Raw genomic sequence first — 20,335 nt, 5'->3', positions numbered from 1 at the left:
AAAGGTATTTGAGAGTCCATTTCTCATTCCTGCACTGTCTCCATAGTTTGAGTCAGTGAGAACGGGCAAGGTTTGTAATATACAATTTCTCATTTTAAATAATAGCTCTGCAGTAAAATGGGGCTCTGTGACACTGAGGAACCTTAGATTAGACTCTGCTCAAAACAGTGGACTCAAGATGACTCCATCTTAAACAAAGTGACCAAATTAATTGTCAGGATTCTCCAAAAGGAGTGACCAGCCTTAGGAGCTACCTATAAATAGACTGAGAAACTAATGAGATTTTAAAAATATGTATATTCACAATCATCTTACTAATTAAAATTCTAACTACCTTACTGGTAAGCTCTCTGTTCTTTGGTTTAGCTATGTATAGAAGAGTTTTAAGACAGATTGCCTGGCATGTCTGAGTGTGGTTAATTAGTGCTGGCCTTCTGTAAGGAATAGATAAAAGACTCTCTAATGATTACAAAGTGTATGTTGATTTTTCTTACCAGCAGTACTCTTGAGTCTACTTATAAGCTAGAAGAAAATATGCATGGAGTCTTCTATAACCTGCGTTTAAAAAAAGGCTTTATCCCACCCACACATTAATCAGGCCCAATCCTGCTTAGCTTTCAAAAACAGATCAAATACATCCAGGGTAGTATGGCCAAAGACTAAAACAGGATTTTCTAACTCTGATTCAAAATCTAGCAATAAAGACTACCATATTTGACTATATTAAAAAAAATTAATAAGCCTTTTCACAGCAGATAATCCAAAAATCAAAGTCAAATATTATATAAAATATTAGAGAAATATTTGTTATATACATCAAAGATAAAGGACTAATGTCCCCAATATACAAAGACTAATTTTTTTACGGCATGGTCTTATGTAGCCCAGGCTGGCCTCAAACTCACATTTCTGCCTCTTCCTCCTGAGTGCTCATTTTGCAAGTGTATTACCACCATACCTAGCTACAAAGAACTTACGAAAGTTTGAAGGTCTGAGATACAGTGGTAAGTGCACAGTTAGCATGCACAAGGCTCTAGTTCAATCCTGGCACCAAAAGTTAATGAATTAAAATAAAATATGAAAAAGATAAAGTGACCAAAATTCCTAAATATAAATGAATGAAGAGACCAAACACAGTAGCATATGCTGTAACGTTGATTACTTGGAAGCTTGAGCCAGGAGGATTCAGAGTCTGAAGTCAACCTGAGGAACACACCAAGACCCATAATTCATAAGGAAGAAAAAAAATATCTCAACTTTGCTCTTAAAAAGAGATGCCCATTATATATAGGCTAATGTCTGACATGGGGGAACACAGGATTGTTTTTCTTTGAGTCTGAGTCACTTTTATTAATATACTTTCTAGGCCCATCCATTTTTCTGCAAACTTCATTTTTCTTTATAGCTGAATCATTTTCCATTTTGTATGTGTACCATAGTCTTCTTACCTATTCACCTGCTAGTGGACCAGCCTTGAGGACTACCTATATAGAACAAGAAACTAAAAGGTTAAAGAAAAGACTGTATTCACAGTTCTCACTAATTCTAACTTCTGGGTGGTTATCTCCAAATAACAACCAGTGACAGGGTAAGAGTGGGTCTAACCTAAGACTCCGAGGACAGGAGAGGGTGGCAGTACAGGTGAGAAGAGAATACAGCAAAAGGACACCTGAGTCATGAAGAAGGACAAAGATTCACATGTGGAAGAGGAGGGTTCTCAGGAGTGCAGACCACACACTACAGCAACATATTAACCTAAGAGCACTGCAGTAATAGTGACTCTCTTGCATTTTGTTCCAACTTCCATGTATGCTTAATTTAGGAAAACATTTACTGCCTTTTATCCAAGGTTCTCAGACTTGCCTTTATGATTTCTGTAAGAAGTGTGTCTGACATTACACAGTACAGTACAATCACTACTAGCAAATGAGCAGTTGCAAGGTGGCTAGCCCAAACTCAGATACGCTGAATTCCAAGACTAAACACTTTCAGAAGAGTACACGTAACACTCAAAAACTTTATACTAATTACATGTAGAAATAATATTTTGGGTATATTAGGTTATGTCTTATTAAAATTAATTCACTCGTCTATTTTAAAAACAGCTCCTTCTTAAAACTTAACATTCTTACTGCACAATGGTGATCTAGAATACGATATCACTTTCTTTTTGAATTTTAAAAAGTGTCGCCAGTCTTTCATCCCCAAACTTGGAACATAGAGGCAGATGGATCTCTGGGAGCTCCAGGCCAACTTTGTCTACATAATGAGTTCCAGGGTAGCAAGGGCTATGTAGAGATTCAAAATTAAAAAAGTAAAATAAAAGAGAAAATGTAAGAACTCTTGTTTCCTTAAACAATTCCTTTAGTAAAGAGAAAAATGTTGATCTATATTGAAGATCTTAACTTCAGTAGGTGATTTCAATCTTGAAAATAGGTAATTCAGTATTTTAAGTATAACTAAAAGGAAAACTAAACAAATACTCTTACTCACGTGAAGTCATTCCCAATTGATCACAATCAATCACTTTTGTTTTCTGTATCAGTAAAATCATTTCCCAAAGTCCTAAATATTAACTCACAGCATCTTACAAAGTCATTATACATTTATTTCTGCTACCAAGAAGTCTAAAGACTTTAACAATTAGCGCTTCGAAAGTGATTTTCTATTTAACACTCATTCCTCAGGGTCTAAAAATGTAAGCAAAGAAAGAAAAAGAATTAGCAGTTTATACATTGGTAGGTGGGTGGGTTACACAGGGAGGAAAAAGGATGCTATTGCTTGAACAGGAGGTATTCTAGGATTAAAAAAAAAAAGGTCTCTAAGACAGAGACAGTTTCTTCTGTATTTTACAGGATCAAATCTAACTAGGCCAAGTGGAAAAACAACATATGTCCCTGAACATTCCCTAAACCAGCAACAATGAGGAAGAGAAACCAAATGTAGGTTGCCAGAAGGTACAATAAAAGCACCCAGCAGTGCAATCTTAGGCAAAACATATACAGGCCTGTTTGTTTTGGAAGCTCAGAGTCAAGTGTGTGGGCAGACCCAACTAGAATCCCTTCCTACCCCATCCCAGGGCAGCTTTGACTTCAGACAAAAAAACAAGGTAAAACAAAGTAATAACCACCTCCTAAAAGACGATGTCCACCGCCAAGTGTTCTAAGGATCCATTTCTGTGATTAGCTCTAAAGGGCTCGTTGAAATGTCTACTAATAATTCTATGGACACTGGAGGCCACAGGTCAGGGTCTGTTGTCTTAAGAAGCAGCTGCACAAGCTTCCTATAAGGCATACTCAGGAGTGCCTTGCAGATAAGAAAGCAGTGTACTTAGGTTCCCAACATCCTAGGACCCCCAAACTGACGGTGGAACTAGTGACAGCAGCCTAGTCTCTTTCGGTGGGATGCCCCTACCCTACAACTGACCATCAGCTGTTGTAATCCTCCTGCGCTTCTTACCTCACATGGATAGGACTAAAACATTTATAAATAAAGGTAAGAATCTGGGAAAGACATCTACTAGGACATAAGGCTCAACATCCTTTACAGGTCATTTATTTACATGGCACCTTCCTCTCCTACCTCTACATAGAAGTTGGCCTTTGTCTCACATTATGTTGTTTGTTGCATTAGCAACAGGTAGGGAAAGGTTTCAAGTCCTCTGCAAACCAGCTTCTTTCACTATGTTACTCTTGATGTCAAAGTTTCTAGTCCCTATTCCCCTACCATAGGATAACAGTGCATCTAAGAACACATTTTCAGAAGAGAAGGGGTGGGGGAGAGAGAGGAAGAGAGTGTCTTAGTCAGGGCTCTATGGCTGAGATGAAACACCATGACCAAAAACCAAGTTGGGGAGAAAAGGCTTTATTTGGCTTGCACTTACATATTGTTGTTCATTAATGAAGGAAATAAAGACAGGAACTCAAGCAGGGCAGGATCCTGAAGGCAGGAACTGATGCAGAAGCCATGAAGGGTGATGCTTAACTGGCTTGCTTCCCCTGGCTTGCTCAGCCTGTTTTCATATAGAATCCAGGACCACCAGGCCAGGGATGGCACCATTCACAGTGGGCTGGGCCCTCCCCTACTGATGACTAATTAAGAAAATGCCTTACAGCTGGATCTCAAGGAGGCATTTCTTCTACTGAGGCTCCTTCCTCTCTGATGACTGTAGCTTGTATCAGGTTGATACAAAACCAGCCAGTACAGGAAGGGAGAGGAGAAGAGAGAGAAGGGGAGGGGAGGGGGAAGGGGAGAAGGGAGGAGGAAAGAAGATAAGAGAAAAGAGAGAGGGGGAGGGAGGAAGGCAGGCAGGCAGGAAGGAAGAGTAGATGTGATATAATCCCTGCACCGGGGAAGTGCAAGAATAGGATCCCTGGGGCTTGCTGGCCAGCCAGCGTAACCTAGTATGTGAGACCCTGTCTCAAAAATCAAAGACAGTTCCCTAAGAATGACAGAGCGCGCACACAGAATTAAAACTGTTTAGTAATACCAAACCTTAAAATTTACTATTTTCAAGTTCTTACAAAAATACTGGAAGTAAAAGGCACCAGGATTCAAAAGGAGTAAGAAGCAAAGGGAATAAATATCCCAGATGATATCAGATGGGAAGCAAGCCACTGAGTAACTCTAATGGAGATGCACTAGCACAAATTCCAGGGACAGCGTGAGACCAAGCGAACAACATACTGGATGGAATCAGAGTGGAGATAAAAGCACTGAACAGAACACTAATTTCTATATTCACATTTGATTTTTTAACTTTTCTTCTCTGAAAATGATCTTTTAGTGGTGTTTGGGGTACACAAAAGTGCTGTCTTCCCCCCCTCCCCAAACAACTGGTACTACTGCTCTTTATCATGACCATATCTGGCCCCACTTGACCACCCAGCCTTGCCTCCCCTAATCTCCACATTGAGCTGTTGGGTATCCAAGGTACTTGTTACAGCCATTCACTGTCTCTCTGCTCACCATGCCTCTTCATGTCACCTTTTGGAAACAGGGTCATATGGGAGGAATACAGAAGTAAACTCAAATCCTAAGTCTGCTGTCATCGAGCCCTGTAGCCTAGAGGAAGATCTCATCTCTGAGCTGCAAATCTTTCGACAGTATAGCAAGGTTAATACCAAGTTGTAGAGAGTTGTTCAGGGCTAAAAATAATGAACAAAGAGCACATGAAGAAGTATGGAGCATATGTGACAAGTGTCATCAACAACAGCAACACTACAGCCACCTGAATGGTAGCCACTGTGATGCCCAAGTCATCTAGGCTGCAACAGTTCTTATTTCATCACTGTACAAAGCCCAGCAGGGGCCGGCTCAGCGTGGTCCTTCAACTGGTGAAGCAATCAAAATGAGCTCCTCAGGGATAGCTCACTCTCTGATGTGCCCATCAGTTTCTCTGATGACATGGGTCCGCAGCACATCATCCTCTGACCTTCTACAGTACTCAGTAGTGATTAGCTCAGTACAACAGCTACCACACACTTCTGCGGGCATGGCCTTATAAAAGAGGGCAATGAAGTTAATTGTGGCAATGTTTTAAAATATATTAGCATACACATGCATGGAGGAGCATGTGCCACAGTGTGTGCAGAGGTCAGAAGACAAGTTTTGGGGGTCAGTGTCCTCTTTCCATTGTGGGTCCCAGGGATGCACAGTTCATCTGTTGCACAATAAGTGCTTTTGCCCTCTGAATCAAAAGAGAAGAGCAAGTGGAAAGAACCACAAATAACTACCATTGTACTACCTACTGCTAACCACAAACAGACTATCTAGGAGACTCTGTGCAAGAAAGAAAAGCTTTGTGGCCTTTGCTGGCTTTATTTCACAGTAGCATTAGTGTATATATTACTAAATGTTACATTCTACAAAATGCTTCTAAATTGAAAGTTTTCAATGCCATAATAGCAGCCATTAGTTTATATGTTAACCATTTTTTTAAAGTGTTTTCAGTTCTTATGAATTTAAGAAAGCTAGTCAACTTTGTGCTCTAAGGTGTAGACCGGTCTGGCTCTGAGTCTTCACCACAGAGCACGACAGAGCCATACAGCTGAATTTAAAAGATCCTCTCATAATCCAGACATTCCTGTTTTTCTAGAATTGTGATGCATGCCATGCAGTGGCTTTAAAAGAAGGAAAAAGGTGTAGTGGGTAGCCATTCCAGCCTTGGCCTGGAAGTTCCAACACCCATTGAGGCTTCCATAATGGTTACGCCCACAAGGCGGGACTGAGGGAGGACGCTGAAGACCCAGGGTCGAGAGGAGAGGCCTCTCTTGGTTCCAGGACCCGGGACGCTGGAGGTAGATGGAGCAGAGTTCTCCAGAGAACACCGCCCGATTGTGCCACACCTTTCCCAGACCCTGCTACCTATCCCTTCATTTGTAAGTTACCCCACAAAATAAACCTCCCTTTTAACTATGTGGAGTGGCCTTAATAATTTCACCAATATCTAGTGCTGTGAGATGTTCTGTATGTCAAATGTGTTGCTCTGTCTGGATAAAATAAAGTGCTGATTGGCCAGTAGCCAGGCAGGAAGGATAGGGTAGGTGGGACAAGGAGGAGAATTCTGGGAAGTAAAGGCTGGGGGAGAGACACTGCCAGCCGCTACCATGACAAAGAAAATGTAAGGTACTGGTAAGCCACAAGCCACGTGGCAAAGTATAGATTAATAGAAATGGGTTAATTTAAGATAAAAGAACTAGATAACAAGAAGCCTGCCACGGCCATACAGTTTGTAAACAATATAAGTCTCTGTGTGCTTTCTTGGTTGGGTCTGAGCGACTGTGGGACTGGCAGGTGAGAGATTTGTCCTGACTATGGGCCAGGCAGGACAACTCTACCTACAAAAAGGTACTTTAGAATGATTTTTATAAAATTTAATAACTCTTGGGGAAACTAAGTATACATATATTAAGTACAATCTCCCAAAAAGCTAAGTGATACCATTTAGAGAAAAGAGCTGTAAAGAGGCTTGTCCTAGGTGTGGTGGTGAAAAGATGGGGAAATAGTGTTTATGATACAATTTGGAAGTCAGATACAGAGGGAAATCTTGCTATAACAACTGGGTTTGGGACCAGAAATCCTCAGGGAGATCAGAGAAGCTTGACTGCTGGCTCTTTATGTATTGAAATGGAGAGTACCAAGGGTCCTGGTTTAATGGTGGAGGGGCCAGTGGGGAAGGAGTTATACTGTGGTGACTGTGACTTGAGACTACCAATGTCCAATCTTAAATCTCATATATCAAATTGGGCGATGTAATCTGGAAACACAGGGAGAAGACAGGAGACAAAGATGATCTTTAAAGAGCTGTACCCTCTCTAACATTTAAAGATGGGGGTGGACAGAGCTACAAAGTAAGGTAGAAAGTCAAGGCCAGAAAAGCAAAGCAGGAGAGCCTGGTATTCTGGAAAGCGAGAACTCTACTGATGCCATGGCACCTCAAGTACAGAAAGGAGACCTATGGGTCTAACACTGTAAGGTCTCTGGGAAGGATGATGCTTCCTTGGAGTGACAGGGAAAGAAGCCATAATGGACTGGAATAAAGAGTTAAAGAACAGTCCGGGTGGCAGTGGCATACCTTTAATCCCAGCACTTGGGAGGCAGAGCCAGACAGATCTCTGTGAGTTCGAGGCCAGCCTGGTCTACAGAGTGAGATCCAGGACAGGCACCAAAGCTACACAGAGAAACCCTGTCTCCAAAGACAAAACAAAACAAAGAGTGAAAGAATACTCTGAAGGACTAAGCAGCATTTCTACTAAGTCTGCCAAACCTGCTGAGCAGACAACTTTAGAAAAGTCCTGTCAGTGAGACCACAGGAGTCTGTCAATGCACAGAAGAAGGGGAGCGCATCAGAGAGAGCATCTCACAGGATGTAACCGAACGGAAGCAGCCACGAGAACACACTGCAGAGAAGTGGAGCACAGATGGCTGCCTTCTGGGAGCACTCGTAATTAAACATACCTACGTCTGCAGCCGAACTGGTGGAGTGATAATAAAGAGCCTCACTCATATCAGGCCAGGTCTTGCCATTCTATTAACAAAATTTCCCATTTCAAAGCCCTTAGACTTCAAAACTGTGGGAGGGGACTACAGATTTGCATTTAATACAAGTTTGGAGAAAATGGGACTAAGCTGAAGAGCCTCAAAGGTCTCTGAATTAAATTCCAGCTCTCTTCCACACACAGTCTGTGAAATTAGACACTGTCCAGTATCTATGCTGTTGTGACTCTTCTGGGAACCATGGAAACAGTCACTAGTCTCAGTGTGTTTGGGACTTCCCTGGATTTAGCATGGCTAGTACCACACTGGGAAACTAGCACAGTTGGTCACTCTACTCTGCAGGCAGTCATAAATGGGACACATTCTGATGTGAAAAAAATAGAAGTTAATGAAGAATAAAAATTTACAGTGAGAGAAAAATGACTCAAAATAGTTTCAACAATGAAACAGGTCACTGTCTATGAAGTACAGACCCCAATGTTTAGACTTCTAAACTTACCCAACTTAACTTGTAGAACCTGTAGTCCCCTTCCAAGAAAAGAGATGGGGATAACCGGTTCAGGGCCTTCTCCAGAGACAGAATCAAAAAGATTACACAGAAAGGAGAGGCTGAAACAGGTTCACTGAATGGTCCCTCAGGCCTGGAAGCCTTTAGTCCTACAACCCAACAACCTGATTGAGCATACTGTGTTACCCAGACTGAGAGATCTTGAGCAGAGGCTACACTGTATGACGATTTCAAAACTACAGCACTGTGACACCTAAAATACATGCTGCTTTAGCAAACATATTCATGCTAATTTATCACATATCTTTTAAGACAGTACTCAGGTTATGTATATGTAAGACATGTGATTTTTAATACCCACCATAATAAGCCTGAAAGTACCTATAAAATATAGTTCCTCATCAAAGTATAAAATCCTCCAAGAATTAATGAAAATATTATGTATATGCATATATATATATATATATAACCCCTGAATTTGTACTTTTAGTAAGAAAAGTTCAAACTCGTAAGAAAGTTTTTAGTAAATTAAACTCACACTGAGAAGCAGACTCTCAACCTGGTTTTACACTGAAATTTTCAAATTTCGATGGTAGAGTGTAAAATGGTATAACCACTTTGGAAAACTATTTGGCAATTTCCACTCTTAAATACATGCCAACACTATGACTCAGAAATTCCACTCTCTGAGTACATAGCTCTACCAAAAGATATACACTGTGCATGAATGTTCACAGCAGTTATGATTATAACAGCCAAAAACTAGAAGAAATCCAAATGCTCATCAACAAAATGGGCAAACTGTGTCTCTTACATCAATGGGAAACTAACACCAGTTACAAAGGACAGTCCAACAATGCACACAACAGAGATGAATCTTGGATGTTACACTAAGTCTTCAGTGTGTCTTACTGAAGCACAGTAGCACCTCTAGAAGAGACCTGATGGACACCTAAGAAAGACAGAGTAAGCTCAAGACATGTAGTGAACCCACTACAGCCTTGATTTGGGACTTTAGTTTTCATAACTGTGAACATTAAATTTCTATTGTCTATAAGCTGCCTAGTATGAGATATTTTATTACAGCAGCAAAAATGGTCTAAGATGAATATAAAGTCAGAGAAGGAACAGCAGTGGGTCTGCATAACAGGTACTGGAATACTCAATTAAGCTGATGGAAGTCTACAGGTGAGACTATAAAGTATATTGCTACAGTATGAATGCTGTGCTCCTCCATAAAGTTGAAATATAACTTAAAGGGAAGGCCTTTATAAAGGGATTAAGTCCTGAGAGCAGAGCTCTCATGAATGGGACTGGTATTCTCATAGGAGATTCCAGAGGACCTCTAACCTATTGCCAACAATAAATCATCATCAGTGTGCACATCAAAAGAGCATACCCATCATCCCCACAAAACCCTGCAGGATGGCAACCCAGATTTCTGACCAACCTCCAGAACTGTGGGAAGTGAGTCTGCACTGTTCATAAACTACCAAATCTGCGGTATGTGGTTAGAGCAGTCTGAATGGATTGAGACACGTATGCTTTTGCATAACCAACTAATGACATTTTAAGACACCTGAAATCATCACAGATCCCTCAGAAAACACACTCCAATAAGCTCCTAACAATGAAGCGTATTACCATGGTGTTATACAAATAAACACTCGGCAAGAAACCATCAATCATGGCCTTCTTCTAATACTGCTGTTATCACTTAATCACTCCTCAACAAGTACTTAGATAAACTTCACATACAAAGCCACTTTTGGGTTTTAGAAGGCCAGAAGAATCTACGTATAAATATAGAATACACAAACATCAGTACAACAGAGTCTATACAGTGTGAAAAAATGGGTCTTATCAAATTAATGAGTTCTTTTACCTCCAACGACAAGAAACACAGGTTAGTTTTCAGCCATCAGCATAGAAACAGTGATTGGCTACTGAGGTGGAGACCGTACCACTGTGCCTTTCACACTGAGCCTTAGGGTAGACTATACCCTTTCTCTGTCATGGAAACCAGGAGCCTAAAAGAAAGCCGGTTAGGATCATCTAGTGCGATTCTTCCACCCGAATTCAGAAACCCCATAGCGGGTATTCCCCAAATAGCTGTGCCTTTCAGAAAGGAGGGGACAGTGACTTACTCGTGGAAGGACAGGCCACTGTGAACAAAGCCCACCTTAGGATCTTTCTTGGTGGCATACAGGGGACAGAATTCACAGTATCAAGTCTCACTACCACCAAGTCTAAGAAACTGAAATAAAGTTTGGGGCCAGGGAGGAGACTGAAAAAGACCACTAGGAGTGACTAGAGAAAAACTGAAACAAAATCAGAGCTCACCTGTTAGGGACCATCATGCCTAACAGCGACTTTGAAACCTTCAAAAGGATGATGGGACTCCACAATGATGATGCCACATGGACTATGGTAAAGCCATTAACACCACGGAAAGATCGACTTTGGACTACAAACTGCTCAGGACAATTTCGAGATGACTGGCTGAGATGATACAGCCTGACAGACTACCTGAACAAGGACTTGAAACAAGCCGTGAACTTTATCATTATGCAGCGGCTGGACAAATGATACAGGACTTGACAATTAACCCAAAAATAGAGTTGAGGTTTAAAAAAAAAAAAAGAAAGAAAAAGGAGAATATAGATATTTGGTAGATCACTGAATCTACTCTGAGAAAAAAGATAAAGAAATAATAGGATAAATGGGTAGATCATTGAATCTACTCTAAAAAGAGAAAAAGATGACAAAAGGTAGATTATTGAATCTATTATGAAAAGAGAGAATATGGATATAAGATAAAAAGGGAGATTATGGAATCTACTTTTAATAAAAGGAACTATCTGTTTTAAATAGGATAAGTAATGAAATTTTTTTTTGAAATATCACTATATTTCCCCTTTTCTATTTTAATAAAAAGAAAAAAAAGGAAAAAGTTATAACTAATATAAGAAAAACTATATACAAAAGTACAATAACTATATATACCATATATACAAACAATGAATACCTAAATATGTGGGTAGGAGAAGCAATTTCAAGAGGTTTGAGGAATGTCAGATGTTTTGGATGTGGAAAGCAATGACATTTGAAAAGAGACTGTAAACAGGGCACTTCTAGAAACAATGTTTCTTCAAGGAACAATGGCAACAGAACCAAGATTTCAGGAACCAAACATGAACCATGGAAAGTACTCGCTAAGCCAGAGAACTAGTCATAAGCCCACCGCCCTTCCCCAGAGCAGTAACACCTGTTTACTAACCCGAGGCTCCCAAAGATAAGAACATTCTACAGTCAGGTGCCATGGCAACTGAATGTAAAGAGCATTCCATGGTCAGGTAGCCTAGCAACAGAACAAATGGCCCCTGACCAGTGACCTTAGCAGACATCTTGCAGCTGCACGACCTGCACGTCTCCCACGTTCTACACCCCTAACACATCCCTCCCCCTTCCCTCCTTCTTGCCCCTTCCCCTCTTATGCTATATAAGCCATGCGGAGAGAAATAAAGATTGGCAGCTTGATCAGAATCTTGTCTTGCTGTCCGTCTCTTGTGTCCCCTGTCTCTCATTCACTCCCACAGGTGGGTCGCCCCCGTTGAAACCCTGCTGGCCGGGGCACTCACCTCACTGTTGTGGCCTCGAAGGTTGAAGTTTATCCTCTGTGGAGTACTCCTATCTCTACGACAGTGGCTAGAGGTGAAAGTCACCCCCACCACACCACGTCCATTGCCTGTGGCCAACCACCCTTCTTCATAGTATCGTCTTCTACACACAGGCTTCTCCTTCTCACTCTTGGGGACACGCCCTTTCCAGGACAGGCAGAGGATGTTGGAGTCACTGCAAAGCACAGGCCCATGTTCCACTGCTGCATACATACTTTTTTTTCAATGAATTATTTCACTTAAAAAGTACTGAGGATTTCAAAGTTCTTTCATTGGCTAATATATTTTTGTGGCTGGATTCGGTTGGTTTGGTTTTCTTTCTCCTTTAGTTACAACAGATCTAGAGTCTGATTAGGTCAGTATTTTATAAAGATCCACCAAATGCATAGTGAAAAAAAATTCCTCTATAAAAAGATATCATCAGTCTTTTAAGAAAGGCAATGCCTAAAAACACATGGGGTCCGTTTTCATTTTCAAGTTCTTAGAGGAAAAACATGCCAATCCTTTGGAGAAAGAGCTGTTAGTACGTGGTGATGGAGAACCAGTTCTCTTCACCTTGACTCAGTCTGGTTATTCTCAGCCTGAGATTCCAGTTTTGTGTAATGTGATTCCAGAGATAAAGGGTTGCAAACACATAGATTTCAAGTAACTTAAGGCAGTAAGAATCCCTCTAACTGGAATTTTCTATTCAAAATTTCAAATGCAGACAATACAAGATCATCTTCCTTCTGAAGCCACCCTCTGGCACATTTTCTGAACTAGACAAATTTCTGCTGTATAGCTGAAAAGCTTGCATAAGAGAAAAGGCACACTAACGTGCAAAATCAGACTGGAGCTCGTGTGCAGACGGCAGCCCAAATTTTAGGAAGAAAAACACTTTTTCCCACTGTTCACAACCACAAGTTTGCTGTCTCCAAGACTGGCCCTGTGTCCCTAGGAACATGGGGCTCCCTAGAACGACTCCTCCATTGGTTGGAGCACCCCTCAGTGCCATAGGGATGGGAGCAAGGCCCCTCTCCTCAGCAGAGGTAGAGGCTGGGGCTTCAGACTGGACCAAGTGTTTCTTTACTCCTGTCCTTGCTGACACAGAGGCTGCAGGAGCTTGTTTCTTCAACTCGTTTCCCTGCTTTTTTGCTCCTAAAGATCATGTATTGTTCTATCTTGATGAAAAAAAAAGCAATCTTAGAATTAAGTCCATTAAATAATCTTCCTGTCATATGCAAGTCTTTAAGCCATTCACCCAAGTGTGTATCAGAGTCCCCCAAGCTGTACCATCTCTTGAGAGTAGCTCTGCACTTTGCTGAAGGACACCTTCCTGTTCAAATTCCAGCCTGTTCACACACCTTTAGACCAAGAAAGGTTTTTCCTTGATATTTATTTTGTAATTGACAGTTCCAATTAGTATTTTAAAATGCCTTATATATGCAGAAAAGAAAAAGATAAACAATAAATAAAAACTTTTCCAACAGTTAGCTAAAGACGCAAAGGAATCTGTTCCTTTTCAGGCCTGTCCCTCACTTGAGCCACAATCACAGTAACAGCTACTGAGTTCCAGTCCAGAGTGTTAAAATCTGCTCCTTCTTTAAACTGGAGAGGTATTCTTGAGGCTAACTCAGTGCGATGTTTGCTTCTGCGAGCTTGCTTTACCCACGAACACCGTTAGGAAAATTCCTCATTAGTGACGGACAGTTCTCCACAGACTCCAGACCCCAGCAGTATGGGGCTGCTCTATCCAGTATGGGGATGCTTAGATGTCTTTTTATCAGTGTAGAATGAGCCTGTCCTCTTCCGAAAGTGAGTGTGTAGAGAGGTCTGACATATACAGACACTCTCTTCAGCTGGCACTTGATGTGTTTGTTTTCCCAGGTAATTCCGGAACCATTAGATTATTCATGACTTGAAGGTCTTGGACTCCTACAAATCTGTAAAACAACAATGACAAAAAAAAAATAGGATATATGTATATTTTTCAAAATAGCTAATAAAAAGTCTAACAAATAAGTGCTGTAGCTGAAATCAAAGAACAGTTTTTACATTTACAACTATTTGATGAAGCCACTGATTGTAGTGACTGGTAAAATCCAGGTAGTGGATGGATATGAAGAAAACAGTCAATAGGAGTCGCCATCTGCCATATACTGTCTTATAAACCTGTCAACAGCAGCACAGCACTGCCCCTTCTAAAACTCTAGGCCCTCAGTGTGGTTCTTTCCCCTATTGATGACCTGGTTTAAGCAAGCTTTCTCAAAAATAAACTCAAAAGGCCCAGGGAAGTTAGGGAAATGAATTTGTAGTTTTTTGTCTTTTCCATCATTATTAAAGGATAGTCCTTAATAACCGGAAACCACAAAGACCTTTAAGAAGACCCTGTATCTGATGGCCAGCTGTCAGTGAGCAAAGCATAGCTGCTCACTCAGCCTCCAACTTATCTCCTAGCTACAAACTCCTAGAGCACTGGTTCTCAACCTTCCTAATGCTGCCACCCCTTACTACAGTTCCTCAAGGTGCGGTGAGCCCCAACCAGAGAATTATTCTCCTTGTTACTTTATAACTGTAATTTTGCTATAGTTATGAATCGTAAATATCTGATATGCAGATGGCATTAGGTGACCCCTGTGAAAGGCCACTGGAAACCCCAGAGGGGTCGTGACCCACAGGTGAAGAACCACGTCTTCCCTGTGTTTTTTGACATTTGCATCAATTTGCCAAAGCAACAGTGACGGAACCGTCAGTTCTATCAAGACGCAGAAGAGAAGTGTCAACTGCACTAGCAGGATGGAATATTTTAAAGCCAGATTATCTTCACAACAGACTTAAACCAGCACTTTAAAAAATGATTTTTGAGACTTGAGTCTTGCTAGTTCCTCGAACTTGGGACACCTGCTTTAGTTTCCCGAATAGACAAGACCGCGAGCATATGCCACCAGACCTGGCAGCAATTTGATTAAGTACTGGCCTTTACCTAGAGCAACAAAAATGATTAATTTAACAAAATGCTGACCTTTAAGTTTGTGGGTTTTTTAATATTTCACATTCTAGATGATCAAATAAGCATCAAAGCACCTCTAATGATGTTCAGAGTGCATAGGAATCCCAATGGGGAGTATTCAGACTCAGCTTAAGCTCTTAAGAACTCACCATTCTTCTTCCCCAAACACCGTATCTACTGAAAAGAATAAATGACAAGCTGCTTGTCTACTGGGCAGACATTTTCTTGAACATGAACAAAGGGAGCCTGTCACTTAGACAGTATTTGTTGCCAATAATAAAAGCTGAGCTTTCAAATTACAATCAGAATTTGAAGAACATAAGCATCTAGTATTCGAGATTCAATAGTTCCCAAAAGCTCAAAGACCTTTCCCATGCAGCTGAAGATAATACTACTAAGTAAATGAATGAATGTTGTATTTTATGTCTCTTTGTACTTCTATGGCTTGGATATATGATTTGTCCCCAAGAGGTTAAGGTGCTGGAAGACCATTAGGAGGAAGTCCAGGTACCAGTTATTGGAATTACCCCTGCGTAGTAATGCTGGTCTCACACACTGGGTTAGAGCTCACATTAATAAATTAGTTCTTACAGAGCAGGTGTTGTAAAAGAGTATGTGTGTCGTCCATTGCTTTCTCTTGTCGTGTGATCTCTCACACACACGTCTGTGACAAGATGCAATTTGTCCTGTTACGACACAGCTAGAGGGCACTCATCAAAGACCAACAAGATGGGCCTGCTCTAGGTGGTGGTGGTGGTGCACACCTTTAATCCCAGCACTGGGGAGGCAGGGGCAGGCGGATCTCTATGAGTTTGGGGCTAGCCTGATCTACAGAACAAGTTTCAGGACAGCCTGGGCTACACAGAGAAACCTTGTTTGTTGCTGTTGTTGTTGTTTTTTAAAAAATGGGCTGGCTCAGTCTCTGATACTCAGTATCCAAAACCAAGAGCTTTCACTCTAAAAACTGCTCAGTTTGGGTTTTTCAGTTAAAACACAAAATGGACTAAGGCACATCAGTACTCTGAAGATGCATGCCCTTAGTGAAGGACTAATTTCCAGATGGCCACTAATGATAAGAAAACTGCATCTGAGCAAAAGACAAAAAGTTTAGGAGGGAGTGTTTTGGGGGGACAAAGTCTTATCTTACTATGCATCCCAAGCTAGCCAGGAAAGTCTTGAATTTAACTTATTTCTGCTTCAGCCTCTGAAGAGCTCAGATTTCAGTGGGGGCGGGGCAGATTTGGATGGGGGTGGGGGTTTCACTGATGTATTTCAAAATGTATATACCAATTAGCTTTTAAGAAATTTTAAGTTGAGCTGGGAAGTGGTGGTACACCTTTGATCACAGCACTTGGGAGACAGAGGCAGGCAGATCTCTGTAAGTTGGAGGTCAGCTTGGTCTACATAACAAGTTCCAGGACAGCCAGGGCTACACAGAGAGTCTCTGCTTCAAAAAACCAACCAATCAACCAAGAACAAAAAAGACTTGCTTTCTTCTAATGTATTCCTATTACACTGGTTTTCTTACCAATTAAGATCATTGTTACACTAGCAGTCTGATGAAAATCTACAGCAACACCAGCTCTCAACCACAAACTTACAGGTTAGTAAGTACAAGGAAACAAAAGCAGAATATGTAAGAAATGTGCAATGCAATTTTCTTGACTCACAAATTGTGGATGGTGACTCCCCAGTTTCTTAGAAAGTTAATCACACACCCCAACCATCTGTCTAGCCACCCAGTGAATGCCTCACAGCCTATTACAAAGAAGCATGATCTCACATCGTAGCAGTTTTCTAAAATAACAGCTAGCTATCTGATTTAGGGACTAATTTCTGGGGACAGAGATTCAAATGCTAAATTTCAAGTCAGGCAAGGGCTGAGTGCTCACAGAGGTCTGTTACTCTGAGAGCTCCTTGGGAGAGAACAAGTCTGCTCTACAGCTCAGTAAGAAGAACCTACACTTAGAAGAGCTAAGTGTCCTAACACTAAGCCCACTCCCAGTCAATTCTTGAGAATACTCTGGAGAGTACTCAGCACTTACTAAACTCTCAGCTAGGTCTGTTACTGTGAATAACGCCCAGACAGCCAAAGCAGTAACTGCCATGAACAAGGATGAGATTGGAGGCTCACAGGGCTTGTGAAGTAAATCCATCTGGTCTGTTAAGTAGGCAGTATCCAGGAGCACTTGAAGCACAGCTTCCAAAAAAGTACAGATCAGAGACATTAACTGAAGAGTCACTTGACATAAAGTTGAGCTAGCCACCAAAAACAGAGAGCTCAGCAAGGGACAAGATGAGGATTGAGAAACAGATCTGTTGGAACAGAGTCCAGGAATGGAGTTGCAGGAGAATTCTGAGTGCTTGTGAGTATACTCCCAGAAAACAAGTCTTGTGACCTCAATTTCTTCAAAACACAGACTTGCTCTAGGAATGTATTTTCATGTTCCTCCCAGGTATAGCAAATAGAAGTGAGTTTACCTCAGATTACTCATTATTGCTTGCTGATGTTATTCAATTCAATGTTTAAACTATCCTTCATATGCCTCTATGTAAAAACATGTTTTTGCCATGTGCAGCTTGTCCTTGTGATTGTATACAGCTTCAACTCCTGAGAACTTTACTCTGTGACCTTTCCTAAACTCAGAGTATAAATTGTCTGAGGCTTTGAATAAAGCTGACTACTGCATGAGACTTCAGTCCGCCTCATTTATTGGCTCCATTCTCCCAGCTGCCCACCCCCTACACACACACCTCTAGAGCAGTGACATGGGTCTAGTGGTAAACTCTTAACATCCCATATCAGGTAGGAGAGTCCAGAGTGAAGAATGAAGTAAGAACTACCACAGCACACTCAAGGAAGAACTGCTTCCTGAGCAACCACAAGCCCAGGCTGGGCCAGCACTGGGAATGCACAGGTCAATGAAGTCTAGGCCCTGAGCCAAGCAGCACCAGCACAGTGGGAGAAAACAGGAAAAACAAAGGTCTGTGCAAAGAGATCAATGTTGCAAACAACAGTCAACAAATACTTCAGGCAAAGTTGAAAAAAATCTTCAGGTAACTATGTCCCGAAATGCAGCCAATGCAGCAGGAACTAAAGGAGATGTTGCAAGAGCTGGGCCAAAACAAGGAAAGTTTAGTGGCAAAACTCCAGTGACAAGAGAACCCTAATTAGTGAGGAAAAAGTTAAACTACTGGTTAGTGGTTAAGAGCACTGGCTGCTCTTGCAGAGGACTTGGGTTCAATTCGCAGTACCCCCAAGACAGCTCACAGAAGTGTGCAACTTAAGCCAAAGGATACTCTCTTCTGACCTGTGCAGGCATAGGCATACTTGTAGTACACATACACATACATACATCTGGATAAATACTCACACACATTTAAAAAAAAAATGGTGGTTCAGACTAGAAAGAATTTCAAGGAAATAAAAAAATCAAATTATATTGCTTAGGTTAGGAAAAACTCAATACTATGGATTAGATTCACCATATTTAATAGAAACAATGCTTTATGCCTGACCCGATCTTAACTTCATAATAATCATCTTTTCTCAAAAGACCATTGTAATATTTATTCTACATCTAGATGTATAAGCAATAGAATGGACTTCCAGAGCACAGGAACTAAGAAAAGACCTCCATACAAACAGGCACTCCTGGAGAGGCCATGATGGCAGGCAGACAGACAGTAGCAGACAGTGACTGAGCACAGTGAGCAGCCTTGTCCAAACAGGGTAAGATGGGGGTTCAGATTTGAGTTCAGTGTTTCCCAGACCTTCAGATATTGAAATGTTTGTTAGTTGAGATCCCTAATCTGAAAAATCCAGAATCTGAAATGGTATTTTCAGATGGGAGGTGATCACCTTTACAACTCTGCAGCCAGACTCACTGGGCAGTATGGTTTTCAAGCTCCCCAACTGGATCTTTCTATGACTCTATTCCCTAAGGTGTGAGAATATGGGAAAATTAAAACAAATATATAAAATCATTGCAAATAATTGTCTGGCTGCCATATAATGTTGGACATTGCTATTGTTACTTTATTAACATCCTACCATTTGTAAAATCTGGAATTAAAATAAAAGACTATTCAAAGACAACTCACTCTGACTATTTTAAAAGTAGGAATAAAGAATAATGCAGAAAACGGGATTATCACCAATTACAGCTAAAGGCTAAAACGTAACACTTCTTACTGAATGGCCATATTATGATAGTGACTTACTGAAAAACGGAGAAAGGCTGAGCAAGAACTAAGAATTTTTGCATTATCAAGAGCCCGCTGCTCACCTTCACATTCACAACCTCCCAGGGAGATAATGCAACTACCTTACAAATGGTTACATCAAAAGTTCAAAGATTTTAAATGAGGTTTTCGAACCTCATCAGTCTAAGAGTGACAGAAATAAGACTGAACATCTCCCACCAATACCCATCCTTTTCCACCAATCTACACTGCCATCAAAAGTCGTCCCCACCCCACACCCTGGTTGCTATGAACTAGGAAAAAACATGATTACTTGATGAGAAAAAAAAGGAATCAAAACCCAATCTGACTGTTCACAGGCTCCAAAATATCTAAAGGAAGTAACAAATGACTTAACAGCAGGGAACGTGAAGTCGCAAGAGTAGGGTAATTTTATTATCGTCTAAATTACAAAGGCATCACGTTCTGTAGTATCTTTGGTTCCTGCTATTAAACAAAATCAATTTAGCTAAAATAGGGGATTGTATCTTATTCTTTTAAGAATTCATACAATACTTACTGATAAATAATACACTCTGTGTAGATAGATTGCAACCCCCTAAATTTTTCAATAAACACTAGAAATATCAAACAACCAAAGTGAAATTGACTTTTAAAGTGACCACGCCACAGATTTAAAGTAACTTCCCCAGCATTCATGGTCATTTAGCACAGTGTGAATGTGGATGACAATCATTTCCCAATTCTGGTTTATTTTCCCAGAAAACAATTTGGCAAAATGCAGAAAATTATTAAAACCAACACTACCAAAGCTAAAACAAAGAACCAATCAAAAATGTCCACAAATTGCTATTTAATATCATCCCAAATTCCAGTTGGCATATTATTATGGGGCAGGGGAGGAAGTCATATAAAAGTGGAAAGTACCTAAAATCACCTTTATCTTTTACATAT

General features: G+C 40.8%; 1 protein-coding gene across 1 annotated transcript in view; it reads right to left on the bottom strand.

The window, feature by feature from the left end:
- The window catches only part of Tulp4 (TUB like protein 4), a 113,417-nt gene extending 99,810 nt beyond the window's left edge, over positions 1-13,607 (bottom strand). Inside the window, exon 1 of the mRNA XM_036168554.1 lies at positions 12,148-13,607. Coding sequence (XP_036024447.1) covers positions 12,148-12,399 — 252 coding nt within the window. The 5' untranslated portion in view covers positions 12,400-13,607. The remainder of the gene's footprint in view (positions 1-12,147) is intronic.
- Positions 13,608-20,335: the final 6,728 nt, after the last annotated feature.

Source organism: Onychomys torridus, chromosome 19 (genome assembly GCF_903995425.1).
Source record: "Onychomys torridus chromosome 19, mOncTor1.1, whole genome shotgun sequence".
Lineage (NCBI taxonomy): Eukaryota > Metazoa > Chordata > Mammalia > Rodentia > Cricetidae > Onychomys > Onychomys torridus.
This window is presented reverse-complemented; position numbering and strand designations above follow the sequence as displayed.